The 24915-nt window shown below is 43.0% G+C and overlaps 1 protein-coding gene across 2 annotated transcripts; it reads right to left on the bottom strand.

Annotated features, from left to right (window-relative positions):
- Nucleotides 1-1100: 1100 nt before the first annotated feature.
- Nucleotides 1101-24781, bottom strand: FBXL20 (F-box and leucine rich repeat protein 20). 2 transcript variants are annotated; one of them, XM_072111521.1, is made up of 15 exons: nucleotides 24600-24781; nucleotides 13856-13917; nucleotides 13723-13777; nucleotides 13487-13561; nucleotides 13309-13403; nucleotides 12691-12759; nucleotides 11793-11888; nucleotides 10910-11036; nucleotides 10028-10102; nucleotides 8638-8771; nucleotides 7442-7502; nucleotides 6466-6510; nucleotides 6322-6378; nucleotides 1906-2118; nucleotides 1101-1784 (listed from the first exon to the last, which is right to left on the bottom strand). In XM_072111521.1, the coding sequence occupies exons 1-15, from the start codon at nucleotides 24639-24641 to the stop codon at nucleotides 1677-1679; spliced, it is 1314 nt and encodes a 437-aa protein (XP_071967622.1). In that variant the 5' UTR covers nucleotides 24642-24781; the 3' UTR covers nucleotides 1101-1676. The 2 variants fall into 2 exon arrangements, with proteins under 2 accessions (XP_071967622.1, XP_071967623.1); XM_072111522.1 differs by having other exon boundaries at nucleotides 8638-8768.
- Between the last annotated feature and the right edge of the window lie 134 nt (nucleotides 24782-24915).

Below are 24915 nucleotides of genomic sequence, written 5' to 3'. Positions count from 1 at the left end.
CTCCCATTGCCGTCTATGGGGGGGCGTATATACGGCGTTTATACATTCCCATATATTTGTGTGAATGTAGCCTAAGGCTACTTGCACATGAACATAGGACACGTCTCATGTCTGTGATTGAGGCGTCCCACAGTAATGTGCTACTTCTGAGGCTGTAACATTGTTTGTTTTTTAAAGGATGCGGACAGATTCATCTCTATGGGTTCGTGCACACGACTGTGGTCACAAATTTTAGAGCAGGTCCTATTCCCGTCACAGTTTTTTTTTTCTGTCATCGGTGGATGACTGGACCTCACACTGCTGTCCACGAAATTCACTCCTTGTGTTGCATTTCTGGATACAATTGCGATAAAACTGTACATACACAACAACAAACAAGAGGGAGCAAGCAGCTGTGTTAACCAATGATTAGACAGTAGGCGTGTCTGACTACTGTAGCTAAACCTGTAGTCAGGCCTCAGTTCTGCACTAAGCCAAAACGCAGAAATAGTATATCATCTACAGGCAGTATAAATCATTTTTATCATATTCGATGAGTTTTGTCCCCCACCATTCAACCCCTTTAAATGATGAAAATAAATAAAAAGTTAATATGTATCAGAAGCAACGAGCAGAGATTATTCATTCCGTTTTAGGGAGCATGTTTCTTACACCTCTTCATAACCATACAGTAGCCGCCGAGACTCAAAAGTATACTTTAACCTTAAACTTTGCCAACGCACAGCGGCACACACATACACAGGAGAGGAGAAATTCAGTAACTGAACAGGGTCGCGTAATTCCATTTTTTTTTTCTCCATTTTTACTTCTGTAATTGGCATCATTATCACATCCACTTGAGCGTGAGGAGGGAGCACCCCATCATATCATTAAAATTATATTGTACAAAGTCTATATATATATTTATATATATATTTATATAATATATAACTCATTTCTTGTAACTTTTTTTTGTGTAAATTTCCATTTCATTTCTTGGGGAATGCATTATGATAATTCAGAGAGTCCAAGATGTGCAACTGGGGGGGGGGGGGGGGGTGGAGGAGGGCAAGAAGGGTCCGTAGAGGGTGCCCACAGCCGTTTCCATGTGGCAGTGCCACGGGTAGACGCTGAAGTCAGTGCTGGAGCAGTCTGATTTTTAGGTCCATTTTTTTTTTTATATAAATCACTGCGTCCACATGTTTCACATGTTTCCACATGTTTCTTGCGTCTTCTCTGGAACCAAAGAAAGGATGTAACCGTGTCCTAACCCAAATCTGAGGCAGATATAAAGGACAATACCCTAACCCATCAAAATTACAGATGCCCCCTCCCCATTCATTATAAAGGTTGCCCTTTACCCACAGGAGAGGAATAGATCGTCAGGGCCTAACGGACAAAGGTCCAAACCAAAATATTGTTAATTTTCTCCCATTCCTATGTAGATGGGTAATACTCCGGAGTGTTGCCTTTCTCTCTTCACTGTTCCACCAGTCTGAATAACAAAACGAAAAAAAAAAAAATTTGGGTTGGAGGACCCCACCTTGTCTGTAGTGGACATGTGCGTTCTTACATACTGGAGGGAACTCTCACCCTCCCCCACCATCACCTCAGTAAGCTGGCGCATTGTCTTGTGAATGAGTCCACCTCTAAACCCACGCAGGTGTGGTGGGGGAAGTCCCAAAGTGTGTCTCTTCTCATAGGATGGCACAACATCTGCAGAATCGTTGCCTGCTGCCCCCTACTGAAGGTGGGGGTGTGACTGGAGCAAAGTAGGCATGGACTTTGATGTTGGGGAGATGTGTCTGGAAAAGGAAGCAGGAAGGGAACAACATTCAAAATTAGTGGGAGAGTTACAAAAAGTTATGAGAGTTATCCATAATAAGAAAGTATCTAATGAAACATGCAAAATGCCAATCCTCTCACCCGCAGCCTCTTGATGCCAGCCCTTGTGATTTGTTGGCAGTCATACAACTCAATACGTTCCAAACTCTGGCAGCTTTTGAGGTGCTCCAGGGATGCGTCTGTAATAAGGGGACAATTGTCTAGCTCGATAACCTCCAGCCGATCATGGGCACAGGCACCATTGCCCAGGTGACGGATCCCATCATCTGTTATTAACTCACAGTGGGATAGGCTCTGCGTACAGAAAACAGCGGTAATGGACTCCAGTCACTACCAATATACGTAATGCTAGGACTCCTATCATTATACATCAGATTTGCTGATTTATACATATTCCTATTCTTCAATAAGAAGGAAAATATAGGGTCTAACAATATTACTAATTTGTAAATAAAAGAACTTGTAAAAGGAGATGAATAAAAGTTGCATCTTGTGCAGAATTCTAATGACTAGTTGGATCCCTGCTTTCAGTTTTGTAACTCCAGAGAGTAACCCTAACCTTTGGGCAAGCATCTCCCTTTCCTAGGCTGGGCTAGTGCTGTGTAGTAACTTAAATAGGAGCAGAAACATACTTTTTGGTCCAATGAAGCAATGCAGAGTACATTTGTTTATGTGCAAATTAGCTTGAATGTCAGGGCTGGATTATGGGCAGGGCTCCCGGGCGTCCTTCCATTTTTTTCAACCAATAGAGGATTACACTGGGCGATGTGACCACCCGAATCCCCAGCTATACATTAAGGACAGCACAGTGGCTGCATGAGTAGCACTTCTGCCTGGTTGTTGAAGCAGCAGCCGATGAAGAGAACAGGGCGGTAGCCGGAGGAAGACCTGGAACCCCCACATACATGTGTACAGGCGGTCCCCTACTTAAGGACACCCGACTTACAGACAACCCATAGTTACAGACGGACCCCTCTGCCCACTGTGACCTCTTGTGAAGCTCTCTATAGCTTTACTATAGTCCCAGACTGCAATGATCAGCTGTAAGATGTCTGTAATGAAGCTTTATTGATAATTCTTGGTCCAATTACACCAAAAATTTTGAAACTCCAATTGTCACTGGGGCAAAAGAAACAAAATTGTCTAGAACTTCCATTATAAAATATACAGTTTCGACTTACATACAAATTCAACTTAAGAACAAACCTCCAGACCCTATCTTGTATGTAACCCGGGGACTGCCTGTATATGGCAGAGCAAAGGAACAATACACTCCCTACTCTGCCATAGACCAATGAGGGCACGGGACATCAGTGTCCGGGCGCAGTGACATCACACACAGCGACGCATGTGCCAGGCGGCTGACTGGTTGAAAAAGAAGGAGGTTACACGGCACACCGGGGGAGCGGGAGAAGTTTTATTATTTCGTTTTACTGGAGGGCTGTATTTATATCTATTAATGGGGGGTGGGACATACTAATTAGAAAGCACAGCACATATTAATTGGGAGTTGCTTTATATCATATTTTCAATAATAAAGAAGTAGGTGCTGTATATAAGTTAGAAGGTATGTGGTTGAAGATGAATATTATAAACTGAGGGTGCTGTATTTATTAATCAATGGGCACTTTAAATAATATACAGTGTGCCCTGTAACATGTTAAATAGTGTGTAAAGTATATATTTCTTCATGAGGTATGATATAATACATTCATATGAATATTATGTTTAGAGTATATTCCATTTTGTAATATTTTGATTGGTCACAGTGTGGTTAGTTATGGTGTAAGGACTATGTATTATTTAGGAGCAAAGTTTAGTTATTCAAGTGAGATTATAATGCAAGTGACTGTGGTATTTTTAGTGACAGTGCGGATTAAAAGTTGATGAAAATTCTGCAGGTCGGGAGAAGTCACCATAATGTTCCTGACCCAATGAAGTTCCTGACCCAATTTGGACCCAAAGGGAGACATGTATCTTTATTTCTGCTGGGTTTTTTTTTCCTTGAATTTTTGTGACTTTTCATTGTTTTGCGACTTTTTACTGAGACTTTTGCTGTTGTTTCTCAAGTACACCTTGGTCTCTATCTACCTTGTGCAATGTACAGGCAGTCCCTGGTTTACGTACAAGATAGGGTCAATAGGGTTGTTCTTCAGTTGAATTTGTATGTAGGTTGAAACTGTATATTTTATAATTGTAGTTCCAGACAAAAAAAAAAAAAATGTTTTGCCCCAGAGACCATTGGAGTTTCAAAATTTTTTGCTGTAATGGGACAAAAGATTATCAATAAAGCTTCATTACAGACACCTTACAGCTGATTATTGCAGTCTGGGACTATAGTAACATCCAGAGAGCTTCACCAGAGCTCACAGTGGGCAGAGGGGCCCGTCTTTAACCAGGGGTCATCTGTAACTAAAAGTGGGGTCCCAAAATAAAATTATATTATGAGCAGTCACAGTCAGTAAGAGGCTCCAGCACAATAATTACACTTTGTAGTTACACACAGTAGTATGGTTGTAATATGGGACTGTAGGAGAATTTTATAGGTAGATGGATGATAGATAAATAAAAAGTAGATTATATATACGGTAAAGAGATATGAGAGATAGGCATTGATTAACAGTTGACAATCTGTACCCCCCCTCATATAACTTTGTGACAAACACAAATTATCAAACAAAAAGTGCATTGAAAATGCCAAGAAAAAAGTCACGTTTGGATGTGCACCATTGTATTAGCCACACAATAACAGAATCCTCTGCGGTTCATAAGAATTTGAGTGAGAACGCCATAACACAGGAATAAGTAATGGAAATAAAAGGCAATCGGAGAGCAAGTGTGTTCTTAGATTGTTCTGGATAGGAGAGGGTTAAAAACATTAACATCAGTTGATATTATCCCTTATTAAAATTTAATAAAATATAAAGTCAATGGGGCAGATTTATCAAGCTGTCTGAAAGTCAGAATATTTCTAGTTTCCCATGGCAACCAATCACAGCTCAGCTTTCATTCTACCAGTGCTCATGAGTATATTAAAGGGGAGCTGTGATTGGTTGCCATGGGCAACTGGAAATATTCTGACTTTCAGACAGCTTGATAAATCTGCCCCAATATCTCTATCTGTGAGGAGCAGCAGCTCCTGTGTGTAGGATTTACACATTCTCCCTGTAGCCTAAGAATCTGGAGGGGGGCTATATCTTTGGCTCTGCGACTCCTAGAATCTCACTCCTTCCTTCCTATTAAAGAAGAGTCTCCCCTTTTATATAGGTCTAAATTGTACCCATTTGTTTATAGGTTTCAGGAAAACTGAGGTATTAACTGTTAAAGTGCCGTGGCGGTATTTTTTTATTATTATTTTTTTTTTAAAATGTGAATATCTCCAGATCCATGGGACCTAGGAACACAATTTCCGATATATATATTCCCCTCTCCTATGCTTGTGTCCATGTGAATTTGAGACAATTTGGGGGAAAAAAAAAAAAAAAACTAAAACAAAAACAATCCACACCAAAAGTTGCACCTGCCAGGAAAAACTAAAAAACTTGTATCTCAAGGGACATGAACATACATAAGGCACAAAAAAGACCCCACAAAAGTCTCAATTACACCACAAAAATTAAAAAAAAATAAATAAATAACCAAGATGTCCCCATATGAATTGCTAGTGAAACAACCCACATGTGAAGTGTCAGGCCATAGTGCCAGAGAGTCTTCCTTCCAAGTATGACCCGTCGGCGCTGTGTTAGTATTTTTTGGTTAGGGTTTGCCTGGTAAACTTTTTGGACATGATGTAAAAGGTTTGTTGGAGATAAAGGCTGCATCTATGTATTTAAAAACTCAGAATTGGTAGGGAGCCCACAATCTCCAAGTGATATCTAGTATCAGTTTGAGGGCAATTCTGTTATCGGGGATCACTGGAGAAACAATATTATTTCCAGGTAGCAACATTTAAAATTATGGTTAGAGCCCCCACCACCCATGGTCAAACCCTCAACCGGACCCTGCTGAAAGTTCACCAAATGTGGGTCTGATTTGCCACATGTCACAGGAGTTTTCTAGAATTGTCACCATTGTAGACGTTGACGACAATCACAAGGGGCAATTTTCTGCCAGCATTTGATGTTATCCACCCCCAAAGTCATGCCGGATGCACCAAGAACCTCCGATCTCTTAGTATATCAGGCGCAAGACCATATGCAGCAAGATAATGGAGGGATTGGCCCAGGCTATAGCCTACTACACGCCCCTCCATGATAGTTTGGGGTTGAGGTTCTGGAATTATTTTTGATAATGGGCATATGAAATATCTACGGATGTGTCTGCAGTGTAGTGTTAAGGTAAGTGATCAGATACTCATAATACGGGCTGTATAATGCACCATACACTAAATATCTCTTAAGTTCGTCTTATTTAAAGACACAGGAACTCTCTAAAGTAACTAGTAGTAACTACTACTCTCTACTAGTAACTTTAGAAATTATAACCTAGGAAACTCACCAACACCTGCAACCGTGGACAGTGTATGGAGAGCTGGATGAGAGTGCTGTCTGTGATCTGCAACAGAAGAGGTACGAAGTAGGATTTTAACAAAAAAAAACAAACACTTGCAATCTCCAATATTTCCGTGATCTTGCAGCTCACCTGTACACACTCCTCCAGATCCATCTTCTCCAACTCATGGCAGTTCTAAGGAAGAAAATAAAATGGTGTGAATCTGCCAAGTTCTCTAAACTTTTCTCAGTCCAGTGACAACTTGACCTTGAGTGGACTGTTTGCTAGGAAAATGTTGATGACAATCTGTCCCCCGTGTACGGAGCGGTATGGTGCCACGTATTCTATGGGGAATTGCTGCACCCCTTGGTGCAGCCATCAAAAAGCATGGTGCGGTCGATGTCAGTGCGGCGCAGCCACATCACAGAGACCCGGCAGCAATTGCACAATACATGCACTGCTGCCGGCTACTCTTACAGGTCCCCGCTGACGTGGTGGGGGAGTGTCGGTCACCCCCTCTTGAAAAAGGCAGACTTCCAGAGCAGGAGATACGAGGATATGACCTCTTATTTGGTAAGAGGTTGGACCTGTTATAATCAACTTTCCCAACATAAATTGAAAAAAAAAAAAAAATGGCAAAAAAGAAAGGGGCTGAGGAGAGGATTATGGGGGCATATTTGGTGGGGGTCTTTTTGGGGGTGACAGGTCCTCTCTAAACCTTTGGGTTTAATTCTAATTTCTGCAGACATTTAGGACACAGTAGCCCCACTATATCATGCAAGTGCCAGTTTTCTAGCGTTCAAGGCATGAACAAGTTACAAATATGAGCACATGATGCAGAATTTGACTTTTTTTGCTCCTTTGTGCCATGCACACCTCTTTAAAAAAGTGGGCAGGCAGAGCCCAGGCTATCCAAATTTACTAAAACCTTCACCAAAAAAAGGTGCAGGTGACAGCAGAAATCTCAGGATTTCAGTTCCAGCACAAGTGCTACACCGGAACCACAGAGAAGAAGGAATCTCTTCATAATTCTGGCATGTACAACGCACCAGTGTCTCCTGCTTTTTTAATTAAGATACAAGTTTTTCTACAGCGAATAATAAAATAATAACAGAACCAGACTTACTTTAGCAAGAGTGGTGAAACCCAGATCTGTCAGTTGTGAACATCGAGCTACTTCAAGTATTCTGCAAGAAAGAAGTGTAATATATTACACATGAAGTGCATGGTCCATCACAATACTGTATTCCTATACTAATGATCCATCTATACATGTCAATCTCTTCATCTCGTAAAGAATATACATGTATTTTGTAGTGAAAAGTCACACAGATGCCAAGAATTTAGTGGGTGCTTTTAGAATGGTACTCAAACATCTCTACAACAGCCAATGCCAGCACGGTAGGGACCCATGATTTACCCAGTCAGCGCCAAAACTAAATATCCTATACTTCTGTGCTACAAAACGATGGGGACTTCCCCAGAGATGCACACATACTGCTACCGCTGACCAAGCGGGTAGGAAAATGACCATGAGGAATCAAATGTACTATCAGAAGGTAGATTCCTCCTGCCTGCCTCTAACTTAATCTGTACTGTAATAATCCTGGAACCTAACTTGTTAATTTACATATTACCAAAATAAAGTTAACTGCAGAGGCTACTGGGGGGTTCACTATCCTGGCCGGGCACTGGGAGTGGAGGATACTCCACGCCCCAGTAGCCTCTGCAGTTAATTTGCATAATAACAATTTTTTTTTTAACAAGTTAGATTAGGTTCCAGGATTAATAAATTACAGATTAGGTCAGAGACAGGCAGGAAGAATCTACCATCCTCATCCCTGGCAAAAAAATAAAAAATAATAATTTAAAAACTTTTCTATTTGCTCCAAGGTTTCGTAATATTTTCACAGTTCAGTGCGGCAATGCATCACTCTCAAAGGGATTCAAACAGATAAAGGTCTAGCTTTCAATTGACATGTTGCTGCTCTTATCTGCTCTGACGCAGATAGCCAAACGCAGTATAGAGCTACTTTCCTCAATGTATGGAGCGGCAAGGTGCATTAATTTGGGGGTGCAGCGAATCTTGAGAACAATAAACCCCCCGCCCCCACTGATCCGCAAGTTATCCCCCATCTTATGAATAGGGATAACCTGAAAATGGAAAAAAAAAAATATCCCTTTAAGCTAATATATGCATATTCATACAATACATATTCCTGAGAGAGATAAAAGCAAGATAACATTGGTAAATGCGGGACAGGAGGACCTTTATCTTTTTCCTCATTGACTGTGTATAGTAAACGCAACCCTGCCCGTTACCTGAGCCGGGGGCAGTTCTGTCCCAGTGCATTAAGAATGGAGTCTGTGATGTTGGAGCAGCCGGAGGCGCAGAGAGATTGCAGCTTGTGGCATCCACGGCAAATCGTGATGAGACCGTCATCCGTTATCTGCTGCTGGGACAGAGGCAGTGAGAGCTGGGACATGAGCTAAAAGTAATGCTGCCACAGCATGGCCCATGTGTGGGCAGGGATACAATATACAGGTGGCGAGAGCGGGCAGAGGTTATATACACAGACTCAGATAGGATATAGATAGGGAGGTGGAGTGGGAAAGATTAGAAGGAACCCTCAAAATTAGTGTAATGCAATAGCATATTGCTACAGGGAACAGAAAACACAGAACAAAGACACATAAATACTGATATGGTAATTCAGAGAGCAAAGACCAATGGAGAAATACTAATGCATGATAATTAGTCTACTTGAGATATATATATACATAGCTACAAGAGTCCCTGCTAAGAGCTGATTGGTCACCAATAAAAAACACTTGTCTAAAAGAGGACATACAATTTGTATAAGACATCACATTGCAAATGGATCTGTACCTAACCCTGCCAAATACAGGGTCATCTATTATGGATACAGATATTAAGCCAACCTTTGTTAGGTTGGCATTAGGATTAATGCAACTTTCCAGACCAAGAGACTGATTGGAACAATATCACAGAGTCTAAGGCCAGTGGCACATGGCCAGGTTTGGTTGGCGAATCACGGACCCTGCACTGGTTGGATTTCATAGATCGAGTGTGGAGGTCGGGACTCCGATCATGATAGTCATATATAATGCAGGGAGTCCCTACTTTCCTGCTTTACAGCTATGACAAACTGCTGTTCAGGGGGAGGGATGTGTGTATACACTGTAGGTGTGCAAATTCTGTAAACACACACATATATATTTAATAAATGTGTGTATTAATGTGTGCAATTGTATTAACGTGTGTGAGTGTACAAATATGGATTTTTTTTCTTTAAAGGGGAAGATGGGACCCATTCAGAAGTCGGATATGGGCACAGTCTAATTACAGACTAATTACGCTCATGACTGTCCTCACGCCATTCTTATGAGGCTACATATCTGCTTCCAGATCAGTGGTGTAAGTACGGTGCAGTCATACCTGGGCCCAGGAGCCTGACCCTGATATGAGGACACCTAAACTACCAAAAACACCTGGAGGGGGGGATAGTTAGGGATGCTGCATTGAGGACCAGGAGCTTGAAGTCATATCATTGGCCCAAACTTACCCAGCCATGGCCATAAGAACTAGACAGCTCCTTATAGACATTAAGACATAATGTCTGGGAATTCCCCAGGAAAGAGCTAGCAGATTGAGGCAATTACATACAGTCTTAATCTCAAGTCCACTTACTGAACACGCCTGAAGATTTAATGTGACAAGCTCTGGACAGTGTGATCCAATGTACTTAAGAGCTTCATCTTCCAGCTATACCAAAGACAGAACGAGAGAGGAAAAGTTAAGTGTTTATAATCCCACATCTTCATGTGCACTGCGTTTTCTAGACGTGCCACAACCTAAAAGAATAGAATAGAACTGTAAAGCAGTATATGTGTCATATCCAAGTTATTCAACCTTTTATAATATTTAGAGTTATCCTTCACTTCTACTGTATATAAAACTTCTCATGTATACATTCATGCAGGGGCGCACCTGCCATGAGGCGAGTTGAGCATCTCGCCTCAGGCATGCCCCCCTGTGCTCGGTCCGGCACCATGCTTCTGGCCGCCGGCCGACACTGTGCTCCCGCACCCCACTCCCCGCATACCTCCGCTCCCAGTTCAATCCCCCTTTGCTCCAGCCGTGCTTCCACCGTTCCGCCGGCCGACATCAAACTCCCGCCGGCACCGGGTTCCAGTGCTCCGTCCGGGACCGTGGTTCCAGCCCCCACTCCCCACATACCTCAGCTACCCGCATACCTCTGCTTCCCTCTCCCAGCAAAGGCTGCCGCACTCCCAGCCCCCCCCCCCCCCTCAGCCCGGGCTCTAATTTCATAGGTGGGGGTCTCATGCTAAGTCCATCGGCTGTTTGAAGTACAGCAGGAGAAAGTGCAGGAAAGGCAGGAATGACTGAGAGACACCAAAGACCAGAAGCTTTAAAGATCAGCCTCGGGCATTGGACCAACCTACCTCCACCAGAGTCTTCATCAGGCAGAAGAAATATAATCAATTACAGGAAATTGCTGGTGGATATAACCTACAACCAACAGAAGGGAAGAATACACGACAGACTTACCTGAGTGCAACCTTTGAGAGATAGAAACCGCAGTCCTCCACATCCCTTTACCAAGGCCTGGATCCCATCCTTACTGATCTGATCGCACCAAGAGATATTGAGTTGCTCCAAAAGGGGACAGCCCTCACTGTCATTAATAAATCAATAAAAAGCCACATTAAAAAAAGAAAAAAAAAGACAGAAATAATCTTTTCTCTTGCATTATTATATATAAGTGATAATCTAAAAACCTCTTACAGCTGGAATTTCTGCATGCCGGACCAGGCTGAATAGTTGGTTGTTCAGGATTAGGGAATGCTGCCAGTTACTGAGTGCCCAAAGTCCACAAATAGCTTAGATTTAGTGTAGTAAATGACAACGGATATGAAATATGTTTTCCCAAAAAACAAATAGGGGGCTTTATATATGGTTGTATTGTACTGGTTGTACTGAGGACAGGGCTAGCAACTCATCCCCACGCTAAGTAGGCGTGGAGCAACATGGAGTGGGCCGTGAGGAGGCAAGATATAGCCTGCGCCAGTTTCTGATACAGGTTAGGTGACTCCGCATAGATTGGATCCAGCACCGCAGTCGTGTCCCAGATATACTAAGAGACTCCTGTGTCTTAGTGTATCTGGTGCGACCTATGGGCTGGGGTTCACATCAAATTGTTCTGAACACTATTCACTAGTGACAGGATGCCTTTACCCTATTGTTATGCATCTCTGTTGTTAAAATACTAGGCCAAACACATGCATTGTAAAAAGCAAAAAGATTAAAATCTCCCCACAGCAACATAATGATCTGTTAGAATCAATGTTTAGACATGGTAGGAAGCAATGTGCCATCTTTGTGCCCTGCCCACATAAGAAAAGTGTTAAGAGTCAACTCCAGTAATTCTCACCTGAGAGCTTTGAGGGAAAGGTTGGTAATGGATGTGCATGATGCCAGGTCCAAATGTTTCAATTTACAACAAAATTTACTGAGACTAGACGAGGTTCTGTAAGGGAAAAACAATTCCAATAATATTCAGAGACAATAACTCTATCCTGTGCCGGATATGAGAATGTTTTGATTTTGATGAATATGTATAATGATTGAACCCAAAAATTGATGCCTGGTTTGTGACGGATTATTTTTGTCATTAGGAACCTCCAAATCAAAAAGAGGATTTGAGCAGCAATCACGGATTGTCTGCTGTGCAAGTCCTCATGCACGCGAACATATAAAAACGGAAGTATTTAAGTGTAGCATACGGCCCCATCCATTTTAATGGTCATTTTGTGCAACGTACCGTGCCACGAGCGAAAAGTTAAAAAAAATATAGAGATTTCTCATGTATTCTTTATGTATGATTATGCATGTATTCTTCAGTTCCGTTCGCCCAATAGAAGTCTGGTGCACTGTCTGGTGCCGGTATATACGTTCAGTATCCGGGGAGACCAAAACCGCCATTCTGTCAGCCAGCCATCATTTTTAAGCCCACTGTATTTTATACGGATACGTTACCATACCATACGGATGAAAAATTACCTGTATTTATGGCCAAAATATATATGATCTTATACCCCAGATACTTGGCATTAAAGAAAATCATTTAATTCAATCATGAGAATACAGGGATATGCAGCGTCGTTTCCTGTTGAGAGAGGAGGGGCGAGCCGAGCTCATCCCTTCTCTGCAGCGCTTTCGTCTGAATGAAGCCTTACTCATAGATAATTCTGGTAGATTTCCTTTAATTATCCACGGTCAACCATAACAATAAGAGAAGAAGTCCTCGTATCCTACACACAGATACTCACGTGTCAGTGATTTTGGTGCAGCCATTTAGATTTAAAACCTCAATATTCCTACAGTTCTGGGCAAATGTTCTGTAAAGCAAAATTAAAAGACTTTGTTAGCAAATGAAATAATAGGAATTTCACTGAAAAGAAAACATTTTATTAATTATTAATATTGCAGATGAACCCTCATTTGATTGCTCCTTTGTTTCTCCAGAGTAAGGCTACATTCACACGACCATCGGGGGGGGGACGTATATACCACCGCATCCTTGTGGCTGTATATAGGGTCCCCCATAGACAGCAATGGGCGCACAGAGCGATACGGTGAAAAGATAGGGAAAGATAGGAAAGACATGTCCTGTGTTACAACGCCAAGCATCGCTATGGAGAGGGGTGGGGTCACCCATAGAAGCACACGTGTGGCACCGTACCGCTCTGTACACAGAGGAAAGATAGGGCATGTCCTAACTTTCCCTGTGTCCCGGCGCCGTGCATCACTATGGAGAGGTGAGGGGTCATCGGTGGGCAAACGTTTGTGTGAATGCAGCCTAAGATAACCATGAAGAATGGTCTATTAACCCTTCAATCATAGAACAGCATAAAGTAACCTCCTAATGGAGACAGTTCCACACCTACCTTAGAGCATTATCCCCTACACCAAGGCATCCACGTAAACTTAGCTTGCGGAGGAAGCCCCCACATCTCTTTGATATATTTTCTACCACACGACCCTGAGACACATGACAGAAATCGATGAATAAAGATGTTGTACAGAATAACGGGAAGTTGAGAAGACCAAGAGTAGGACAATTACCTCAATGTCCCTTTGGAAGTCAAACAAGTCGATTCGCTGCCAGTTGCTTCCATCAAGTGCAAGGACATTCCAAGCCTGAAAGAAGAAGTCAATGAAGTTAAGAGATTTATCTCCATAAGAAGACATCAGATGGATCCATGATTCCTACTAAGTGATCCTCTTCACCCGTGTCGTTACCAAGTCCTTGACCAACACAACAGAAGCCCAGGTCTAGGAGGTCACTGGTCTTCACTTACCCTGGAGACTTGAGCACATCGACATAAGGTTACAACATCTAAGAAGGAGAAGATCCTGAGAAGAAAGAAGAATAAGGAGACATAAGTAGCCGAAGCCTGATATAGATTTCCATAGCAGAAGACAAAGTCTCACCTGAGCAGAAGCTCCTTAGGAAGCTTCTTGTTGATTAGAGCCTCATCATTGTTTGAGAACATCTAGAAGAAAAAAAAAAAAAATGAGGAAGCGTTAACAAAACTGAATGGTAAACAGAACAGAAAGAGGAAATAAATCATAAAAGACAGCCAAGAACAAGATAATACAGAAAGTGCTGACACCTAGCAGTCCATAAATTAACCCCTAAAGAGATAAGCGTGATGAGGATGTTTCACATTTGGAATGTTCATAACCAATAGTGGTAGTTTTTCAAGTAAGGCTGAAACCTAATAAAAATATACAAAAAGGGGCACGTTTATCATATGCCAGCGCTTGTGCGCCAATGTAGAATGGAAGCCATGTCTCCCCCTGCCATGGCAGCTACATCAGGAGGCTTAGACTTCCTAATAGATCCTGCAGGAGGCTGCGCAAAACTATACCAGGCTCTACCTGGCCTACTTTTACATAAAAACCGCCTATCACACCTGCTTAGAGTGGAGATGGTGTGAAGAATAGAGTAATAGCATCTTCCAGTATTTCAGGACTAAAAACTTGCGTACAAGGGCTGATAAATGTCCCCCATTGCGTTCATTTCAAGACCACATTAAAGTTGCCGCCCTCCTTAGCATGTAATTGCATAAATATTTTGTTTATGTTTACAAAAGCAATCGCGGCAAGCTCATTCCCAACGCAATTCAAACGCTTTGTGTGAATGTGGCCTTTAAGCCTAAGAGTGAAAAAAATGCTTTTTATAGGAGGGTCTCAGGCTGCATCCACCTGCTTCAATTGCATTTTGAAACACACTTCAAAAATTTAATGGGGAGGGGCTTCACATACGCGCTTCAGGAGAATTGCATATGACCGGGGGCAAGCACCACACGTTTTCATGTAAACAATGCAAAACACTTTGTGCTACTTATCGATTGAAATTAATTTGTGTTCTGGCCATGCCCGGCCCCATTGTGCTTTCCGGTGTAGTCATGTGAATATGGCCTTCGGCTGTGCAGCTTCTGGATTGTATTTTGAAGAGGCTTGTGTCGCCTACAGTGGCCATAAACATTAGATTACAGCTGAATATGGTGGCACCAGCTGAAGATCTTACGCCTCGGAGGCCACCTGCTATCAACCAAGCACATTGGGCTTCCGGCTCTCAACATGGCCAATACTTTTGTTGAAGGTCAGATCTCTGGGGTACCAGTACTAGGCCACATGTCTAGTTCTGATCTCCCACAACCCCTGGTACCTAGGGCAACTTCTTTTCAAAGTGCAATCCCCATGTCTTAGTGACCAGAGCAGAGGGAAACTCTTTGGGTCTTATTAATGTGTAGACAGAGGCGTTTGGCCCGAAACCTGGAGTAACACAGCTTTTGTACACTTGACACCATAAACCGGTTGTCAAATACCATCAGCAAAACAAAACAGCGTTCATGAGAATGGATTCTTCCTAGGACTCCCACGTAACATAAAAATCCAGGGCTGGACAATTGCCAGTAACCATGACAACTACAAAATCACCCCTAATAGCTTAGTCCTCCGGCCAGCCACGTACATTGCTTACACCTGCTACCCAGTGTCCACAAGGTGTGGTCAGCCCCCAGCTCAGCTGGTAATAGCGCCATCCAGAGGGCACTAGCATGGCACATGGACATGGCAGCCCAGCTACAATACTATAAAGGAAATGACAGGCTTAGAAATTATTTCTTCTATATAATTCAGTCTGGTAACACATCACTGGAAATATTACATGCTGAGGTCTAATGCTGGCTTTTACTATATAATTACAGGACATGTAGAGGAATAATTGATGCATAGAATATTCCATACATTTTTTTTGAGTGAATCGTGTTTGGGCACCTCGTGGCTTGGTATTTTGCGATTTCTTAATTCTTGCTTGCTTGCAGTGAATGGTGACACTTATTACCTAGACAGAGCCTTCCTTCCTAAGCCCAATCACATTATAGAAGTCAAATTATATGATCTGAGGGTGCGTTCACACGTGGAATATGCAATAGGCTTACAAACGCAATGCCAGTGTCTGGGAACAGCGCGCCCTGATCACATCGGTGTCTCCAGTGTATCCATTCAGTAACCAGCACCAGGAGTTTTGCTGGTACACAATGCAGAACACCAGGTACTCGGCAATCACATGAGTTTCACTAGATCAGGCCAAGGCCCACCCCGGGTGTCTGCATTGCATTTGCATTGCGCATCCGTTTTTTGCTTCTTCTGCCTCCTATCTACATAATACATCAATAATTGTGTCTAGGGGTATATTGAGCAGCCATAGCTGGGGTACAAAGAAAAAAAGTGAGGACACTAAAATTTCTCTCTAAAACAAATTCAGAGTAAGATGTCAAAATAATAGCAAACCGCTTGGCCAATGTACTTCGATATAAAATACCTGCGTGTATACATACCCTAAAAGCGACCAGTCTTCATGAGATCTCCCCAATGAGAGAATATCTTGTGTAAGTAACTAAGTAGTTATGTGCACATTCACGTCATCGCACTTCAGGATGCTGATAACAGGACTGAGTGCACCCGCCGTACCAAGAGGCGGTTGGTGCCCCAAACGACATGTAGAGAATGTACAATGTGAACAGGTCCCAGGTGCAGGGACGTTTGCATACCTGTTGTGTTATCTCAGAGTCAACAAGTCAGTATGCAAATATCAAGCGTTGTCAAAGGAACGATAACCGAATGTCCAGCTTACGTAAATACACCGTGTACCGGGCCCATTGTTAGGAGCAATTTCAAGCTGACGAGAGACTAGTATTCAAGAGAATAAAAGTTGCCATGCACTTTCCTCCCAAACTCTCCCCTCCCATACACATGCACTCTCCATTCAGAAGAGTGTGCATGTGTTCTGAATGGGAAGAGGGGAATAAGGGGCTTCAGGACACTTGCGGTCTTACTGTCCCCAATACGAAATCCCTGATCCTTACTTTCCCAGTCAGTGGTTGGTACCACTGAAATTATTAGGATAAGATGTATGGGGGTGCATATAAACCGCAGTGATATCCTTTTACTTTTATTAGTGGTCAACTGAAGATCCAGAGCAGAATGGGGCAGATTTATCAAGCTGCCTAAAAGTAAGAATGTGCTTCGCTATCCATGGCAACTAATCACAGCTCAGCCATCATTTTGCCAGTGCTCATGAATATTTTAAAGGGGAGTTTCTCTTAGGCAGCTTGATAAATCTGCCCCAATCTGCAGTGGATTTTCCAAGCTCCCCCTACAGGAGGGAGTGATGAGGGCATAAGCTTTTATGTTGTAGCTGGTATAAAAAGTTCACAGGTCCTACATAATACCCATTGCCAGCAGCTTTATTACATTACTTGTAAAAATGACACAACAATATATAAAACGACAATGGCCAAGGATTAGTCAATGCCTGTGCCCCTTCTCACCGTTTCTGGAATCAGGTTGAAAATAATATTTTGATAGTTCATCCTTATATTGAGTCATAACCTCTCAACCTCTCTGGGAGGTTGATGGGGGTGAAAAAGTTTTCCCTTACAGAACAGTCCCTGGACCTGTAGAAGCCATGTAGAGAAGAAAGCCACTAGGTCTTTCCTCATGAATGTCTTGAAGAACTCCCTTTAAAGTTTACCTTTAACCACCTCCAAATTTGCATCCATTAAGTAGGCGCATAGTTAGAATTTTTCTCTAGCCATCGCACATCCCTAGTCATTATTTCCATTAGTTTCAGCAACAGATATTCTACTGGCTAGGTTGTCTACTGTCAGGTGGGTGGTACAGACAGCAAGCGACCACCTACCTGACCGTATCCATCAGCCCTTCTTTCTGCAGTGTACGCTAGCTGTGACTTTTCAGCCATTGTGATTGGGGGGGGGGCGCATACCCATAAATTCATGGGGGGGTCGGGAAAACAGATTCTAGGGGAAGGAACAGGCAAAATTATTTCAACTTGACAGATCCCTTTATGTCATGTGTGATCATTAGAAGTGTCTGGCAATAGTAAACTCCCTATTGAGATCACATTTATCCTTAACCAAGCCGAACATACCCGTATATGGGGAAGTGTGACAAAATATCCATCCTGTGGAAACACTGGGGCTACAGGAGGACATGATTGACGCATAAAGGGCAATAAAAATAATTGTGGGGTTACTCAAAGCTGAACCCTCTAACCCTTTCTACAAAAGTATATGCATCTCACGGATGTGTAGGTTGACGGGATGGCCAAGTAGCTTGTATTCCTTCAAAGTGGAGAAGATGCTATCTGCTCATTATTTGTCTTACAAGAAAAGAGTATAACAGCATAAGAAAATAAATTAAAATATAACTGTAACCGTAAAATATCCATGAAAGAAATAAGGCTTCTTCCTGTAGAGAGGGCCTATGGAGGGTTAATTTAGAGAAATGTCCTCAGTGGTAACCCCTCTACCATATAGGCTATAAGCCTACAGCCACATAGTAAAGCAAGGTGGAAGTGACTTAAAGGGGTATTCTTGTCTCGGCATTCACATTCTGTTTCATTAATCTGAGATATATATATATATATATATATATATATATATATATATATATATATATATATATATATATACACACACATATTTCTTCAATTAGATGTTATTAAAAAAAAAATTTACCAGTGTGAAGATAATTTCTCATAAATGTAGTCATATGGTCCCTTAGAAACAAGACTGTGACTTGGATACGGCCACCTCTGCTGAAGTGATTGCACGAAAAAACAAAAAGTTTTTGTATATGAAATGTCCGGGATTTACTGCATAACAGCACAGCTGTCCTGTAATAATGATTGCTCAATCCATGTGGTCAGGAAGGGCTCTATAGCGCATGTCTGGCTATCGCTGCCAATTGTGAGGTGGTCATATCCAAGGAAACTATCTCGTTTCTAAGGGACAACATGGCTACATTTATGAGAAAATATCTTCACACAGGAACATTTTTTTAATAACATCCACTTGAAGAAATGTTTACATATGGCAAATTAAATTGAATGCAAATGTCCAAATGGGAATACCCCTTTAAGTATTCTAGCAAATGCCTTCCAGGACGACTGTTTGCCCCCACCCCCAAGATCTGATATTGAAGGCACCAGTGGATAGGAGCGGATCCAATGAAGTTGAAATTTTTTCACTAGTCCCCTCTGATACCAAACAGCAAGTTACTTGAGTTTGGCACCCAATAACTTCTCTTCTGTTGGATGGGTGGTCCTGGGCTGGAGCGGACAGCATAGTGCAAAATATGGGGTGCGCTAAGGTATATATCTCTGATTGCTGAATCATTTTTCACCCATCTACTGTGTCTTTAAATCCAGTCTCACTCTCTGCAATGGTATATATCTCTGATTGCTGAATCATTTTTCACCCATCTACTGTGTCTTTAAATCCAGTCTCACTCTCTGCAATGGTATATATCTCTGATTGCTGAATCATTTTTCACCCATCTACTGTGTCTTTAAATCCAGTCTCACTCTCTGCAATGGTATATATCTCTGATTGCTGAATCATTTTTCACCCATCTACTGTGTCTTTAAATCCAGTCTCACTCTCTGCAATGGTATATATCTGTTAATTGCCCTAGTATTGCATGTGTCTGTTTCTTTCTGTAACATTTGACCCTTTTCTGTCCTACCTGATTTAATGTTCATCTATGCCCCTCAATGAGTTTGTTTTTCTCTGTTCAGAACTTGATCCACATGTGTTAAGTGTCCTAGATTAATTGTTTTATGAGCTAAATGAGGGCCTGGTCTCTTGTCTTCTCTGGGTATAAATTTAGTGATAGTATAGGATGCTTGCATTCCAGGTTGCTTGCATTCTTTGTTTGCTTAGCATAATATTCTGCTAAGTATAATAATATTCTGAGAAGTATGAAACTGCAGTTTGACATTGCAGTTGGGCAGGAGACAGGTAAGATGGCAGAGAAAAATGAACAATTATGTTTGTCTCAAAATGTTTTCCATTTTCTCTCTGTTTGCTATGGTTGTTTTACTTGCCTACCGTCCATCTATTCCACCAGTACCAACTATCCATATCAATGCCTCCCTTCTTCACTCACCTTTCTTTACCACTCACACACTCTATACGTTATGTAACCAGACTAACTTATCACAGTCTTCTGCCGTGAAGCAAGAAATAACTTCTTATAAATCTCTGCAGCATCTTTTGTCTCTTTTCTTTCTCTTTCTGCTTGCTGCAGGGGACATCTCTCCTAACCCAGGCCCACCTTCTGCTTATTCTAACACTTCACACAGAAACCCTGCTAACCTTATAAAGATTCAGTGTATCCTCTCTTCTCCTTCTCCACCCGTAACCCCTTTTAAATGTGCCCTATGGAACGCCCGCTCTGTGTGTAATAAACTAGAATCAGTTCATGACCTCTTTCTTTCTAAGTCTTTTGACATGCTTGCCATTACGGAAACATGGATCCAGCAGGATGACTCTGCCTCCGCTGCAGCATTGTCTTATGGCGGTTTACACTTTTCGCACTGTTCCAGACCTGAGAATAGGCAGGGAGGTGGGGTAGGCATACTCCTCTCTCCACGATGCACTTTCCAGGTCATTCCTCCTGTACCTTCTCTTACTTTCCCATCTTTTGAGGTCCACACCCTCAGACTTTTCCGCCCATTCTCTCTTCGTGTGGCTGTAGTATACCGTCCTCCTGGCTCACCCTATCAGTTTCTTGACCACTTCGCCTCTTGGCTCTCTCACTTTTTATCCTGTGACATTCCAACCATCATCATGGGAGACTTCAACATCCCCATTAACAATCCCATTTCCCCTCCGGCCTCTCAGCTCTTAGCACTAACTACTTCTCTCGGTCTTTCACAACTCTGCGATTCCCCCACTCATAGTGAGGGAAACATCCTCGATTTGGTCTTCTCTCGACCATCTTCAATATCTGATTTTACCAATTCCTCCTTTCCACTTTCAGACCATAATCTCCTTTCTTTTACTTTCAATAATCCTTCTCATTCTCAGAAACCTTCTACCCATCACTCATACCGGAACCCACGTGCAATAGATACTCACCAACTCACAGAAAACTTACAGTCTGCACTGTCCCCCATCTCCTCTTTCACCTGTCCAAACCTGGCTACTAACCACTATAATCACACTGTCAGAAGCGCCCTAGATGAGATGGCACCACTCACTATCCGAAATTTTCAACACACACGCAGGCAACCTTGGCACACTGAACAAACTCGTTTCCTTCGGCAGTGCTCCAGGATTGCTGAACGTCTGTGGAGAAAATCGCGCATGTCTGCAGACTTTCTACACTTCAAATTTATGCTAAAAACTTATAACTCTGCCCTTCACCTCGCTAAACAGGTCTATTTTACTAATCTCGTATCCTCTCTCTCTAACAACCCCAAAAGGCTCTTTGATACCCTTCACTCCTTACTAACACCAAAGGTGCAGCCACCGGTCACAGACCTTGGGGCTGAAGATCTGGCCGCCTATTTTAAGGATAAAATTGATTGTATCCGCCAGGAAATAATTGCTCAATCCACTCACCCCTCCAATCCCCTTCCCTCCCATACCTTATCTTGTTCACTCTCTTCCTTTGAGCCAGTCACAGAGGAAGAAGTGTCTAGGCTCCTTTCCTCTGCTCGCCCCACTACCTGCATCAGTGACCCCATCCCCTCACATCTGGTACAGTCTCTCTCCCCAGCAGTCACTTCTCACCTCACTAAAATTTTCAATCTCTCTCTCTCTTCTGGGGTCGTTCCCTCTTCTTTCAAGCATGCTATTGTTACCCCTTTACTAAAGAAACCTTCCCTGGACCCATCCAATGCTACGAACTACCGACCAGTTTCTAACCTCCCTTTCATCTCCAAACTCCTGGAACGCTTGGTCTATTCTCGACTAACCCGCTATCTCTCAGCTAACTCCCTCCTTGACCCCCTGCAATCTGGTTTCCGCTCTATGTATTCCACTGAAACTGCTCTTTCTAAAGTCTCCAATGATCTCCTCACTGCAAAATCCAAAGGTGACTATTCTCTCCTTATTCTCCTGGATCTGTCGGCAGCGTTCGATACTGTGGACCACCAGCTCCTCCTTAGGATGCTTCACTCCATTGGCCTAAAGGACACTGCACTCTCTTGGTTTTCTTCCTATCTCTCTGACCGCACTTTCAGTGTCTCTTTTTCTGGATCTTTCTCTTCTCATCTTCCTCTCAGTGTCGGGGTTCCTCAGGGCTCAGTCCTAGGTCCTCTCCTCTTCTCTATCTATACTGCCCCCATTGGACAAACCATCAGCAGATTTGGTTTCCAGTATCATCTTTATGCTGATGACACCCAGCTATATACTTCTGCACGTGACATCACCCCTGCCTTAATCCAGAACACTAGTGATTGTCTCTCTGCTGTCTCTAACATCATGTCCTCTCTCTTCTTGAAACTTAATCTTTCTAAGACTGAACTTCTTGTCTTTCCACCATCTAATAACCAAACCACCCCTGACCTCTCCATCTCGGTCTGTGGGATCACTATAGCACCGAGGCAGCAGGCCCGCTGTCTTGGGGTTGTGCTGGACTCTGACCTTTCCTTTTCACCTTATATTCAATCTCTTGCTCGCTCTTGCCGTATGCATCTCAGAAACATCTCCAGAATCCGGCCGTTTCTGACATTTGAAACTTCTAAAATGCTAATTGTTGCGCTTATTCACTCTCGACTAGACTACTGTAACTCCCTACTAATTGGTCTTCCACTCTCTAAACTCTCTCCTCTTCAATCTATTCTTAATGCAGCAGCCAGGCTCGTCTTTCAGGCCAAACGCTACACAGATGCCTCCAGTTTGTGCCAATCACTGCACTGGCTACCTGTCTCCTTCCGTATTCACTTTAAAATAATAACCCTCATCCACAAAGCTCTGAATAATGCTGCACCTCCCTATCTCTCTTCTCTCATCTTTGTCTATCGCCCTTCCCGTGCTCTTCGATCTGCCAGTGACAATAGATTAATCTCTACCTTAATTCGAACCTCCCATGCACGTATCCAGGACTTCTCCCGAGTTGCACCAATTCTCTGGAATGCCCTTCCCCAGACTCTGAGACTAATACCCAGCCTCCAAAGCTTCAAACGTGCTCTTAAAACCCATCTCTTTAGGCAAGCCTATAACACTCATTAACTGCATGAAATGTCAACTCTCCCTTTACTAATCCATCTTATGTCCTATCTCCCATCTGTTATCTGGCAAACAACTGATATATACCAAGCTCCAGGCTTCTCTGCAGTCTTTTTCACCTAGGACCCTGTAAATAAGATGGCGGCTGATGGCTGGTTCAAGCAGCAACATCGTTGTTTAGTAAATTATTTATTAAATTATTTTATATTGTTCCCTTATAAAGAATGGCTGGACCATTTTACAACCTCTTGTGTCACCCCCTCATCCTCATAGTCTGTAAGCTCTTGTGAGCAGGGCCCTCACTCCTATTGTTCCATATGACTGTTTGTTCTTTGTAATGTAATATAGTTGTATATGTCCCCTATGATTTGTAAAGCGCTACGGAATTTGATGGCGCTATATAAATAAAGATTATTATTATTATTATTATTAGTGGTCGCTCAGGAACAGGGAAGGCTAGAGACAAACTGCTTCTGGACAGTGGAACGGAACCTATTAGAAGGCAAAGACTTGGAGCCGATGTAGGAGGTAAACACTGCTTTTTAAGGAATTGCAATGTAAGCAGTTCCCAAAAAGGAGTTCAGGCCAGATAAGAAGCCTTTTGTTCCAGAGGACATTCAGTGTTACTGAAGTAGGAGTCTCACACATCCCACACCCAGATTATTACAGTCAGCACAGACAGACTACCCACAATAGACCCACAGGCACGTCACTACTGACATAAAAGGACACAGCCACAGCCTGTTAACCCTAGGTGACCCATAAATGCACAAATTGGAGGGGGGGGGGGGTTCAGATAGAGATATTTTACCCAGACATGCTGGGCAGAGAAAGATTTTGTGTTAAATACATTAATATTGCCGGCAGCTGATTTCAAGGGACTGTCCTGTTCTAATCCTTCCCAAGTTCCCTGATGGTCCATACTTCCTCCTAAGTGATCACTCGCCTTTGTGATAGCGAACCTCGTGCTAAGTGTGTGAAGAAAGAAGAATCCACAGGGGAACCGAAAAGTAAAAGAAGGAAAGTGATCCCCTTCTCCAAAACTTTAAGCCCATTGTGCACCCTTATTACAGATTGTATCCTCTTATAGCTTGGAGAGCTGGAGAAGCCCTTTAAAGGGTACATGTCAGTCTAATGATCACCCATCTCCCCTGACTACCCCAATACATGACCAAGCAGCTGCACCAATAACACAAGTGAAGTGTAAGGGAGACCAGCAGCTGCTGGGCAGCACACACCATCTCTGAAGAGAACAAAGGACCAGAGAGTCAAAGTTACTTTAAGGATTCAGGGGACATCTGGGGGGCAACCCATCAGATGACAGATTGTATTAGAATGAAAGATCGATGGGGGACAAATACACAATAAACCTGTAAGTCTACATGGAGCAGATCTGATATCCAATATGAACCATTCCATTGTGGAGAATTCCTCATCACATGAGCACAGAAGAATTTTAGGGCACAGGCGATACATTTTTGGGATAATTGGATAGCGGTGATGAAATAATGGCAGAGATGAGTGATATTGTGATGGGTCAGTGAATGGCATGTATACAGAGCCCAGTCATACCCCCACCCCCCACACAACACCCCGATCACCCGCTGTAACAAGTGTCGCACCTCAAACCGGCTCTTGGTCACCCCGTTCATCTCTCTCCGCATGGGGGCGGCAGTGGGCGCTCTTGGGGTGCTGAGCCCCTTTGTGTCCCGGATCCGCTGAGTGGTGACAGAGGTGTCGCAGGTCCCGGCAGCAGCAGCTCGGGCACAGGCGGCGCTCCGGCTCCTCTCCCCGGGGTGTGTCGTGTGCTGTCACCGGGGGGGTGCCCGGGATCCTCTCCCGTCTCCGAGGCCTTTAACTTTAGCCCAAAACAATAACACCCGCACCTGCCAGCATCAGCGCCTGTGATTGGCTGACAGAAGGAGAAGAGGGCGGGGC

This window comes from Engystomops pustulosus, chromosome 6 (genome assembly GCF_040894005.1).
Source record: "Engystomops pustulosus chromosome 6, aEngPut4.maternal, whole genome shotgun sequence".
NCBI lineage: Eukaryota > Metazoa > Chordata > Amphibia > Anura > Leptodactylidae > Engystomops > Engystomops pustulosus.
The sequence above is the reverse complement of the archived record's forward strand: the minus strand, read 5'-3'. Positions and strand labels throughout refer to the sequence as shown.

What these genes read in the sequence shown, in the direction of transcription:
- FBXL20 (XM_072111521.1), bottom strand. Translation starts at nt 24,641, where the DNA reads ATGCGGAGAGAGATGAACGGGGTGACCAAGAGCCGGTTTGAG. An exon ending in GTAGGGGATAATGCTCTAAG is followed by an intron (nt 12,760 to 13,308) that starts GTAGGTGTGGAA and finishes TTTGCTTTACAG; the next exon opens with AACATTTGCCCAGAACTGTA. An exon ending in CTCTCAAAGGTTGCACTCAG is followed by an intron (nt 10,103 to 10,909) that starts GTAAGTCTGTCG and finishes TCTTTGGTATAG; the next exon opens with CTGGAAGATGAAGCTCTTAA.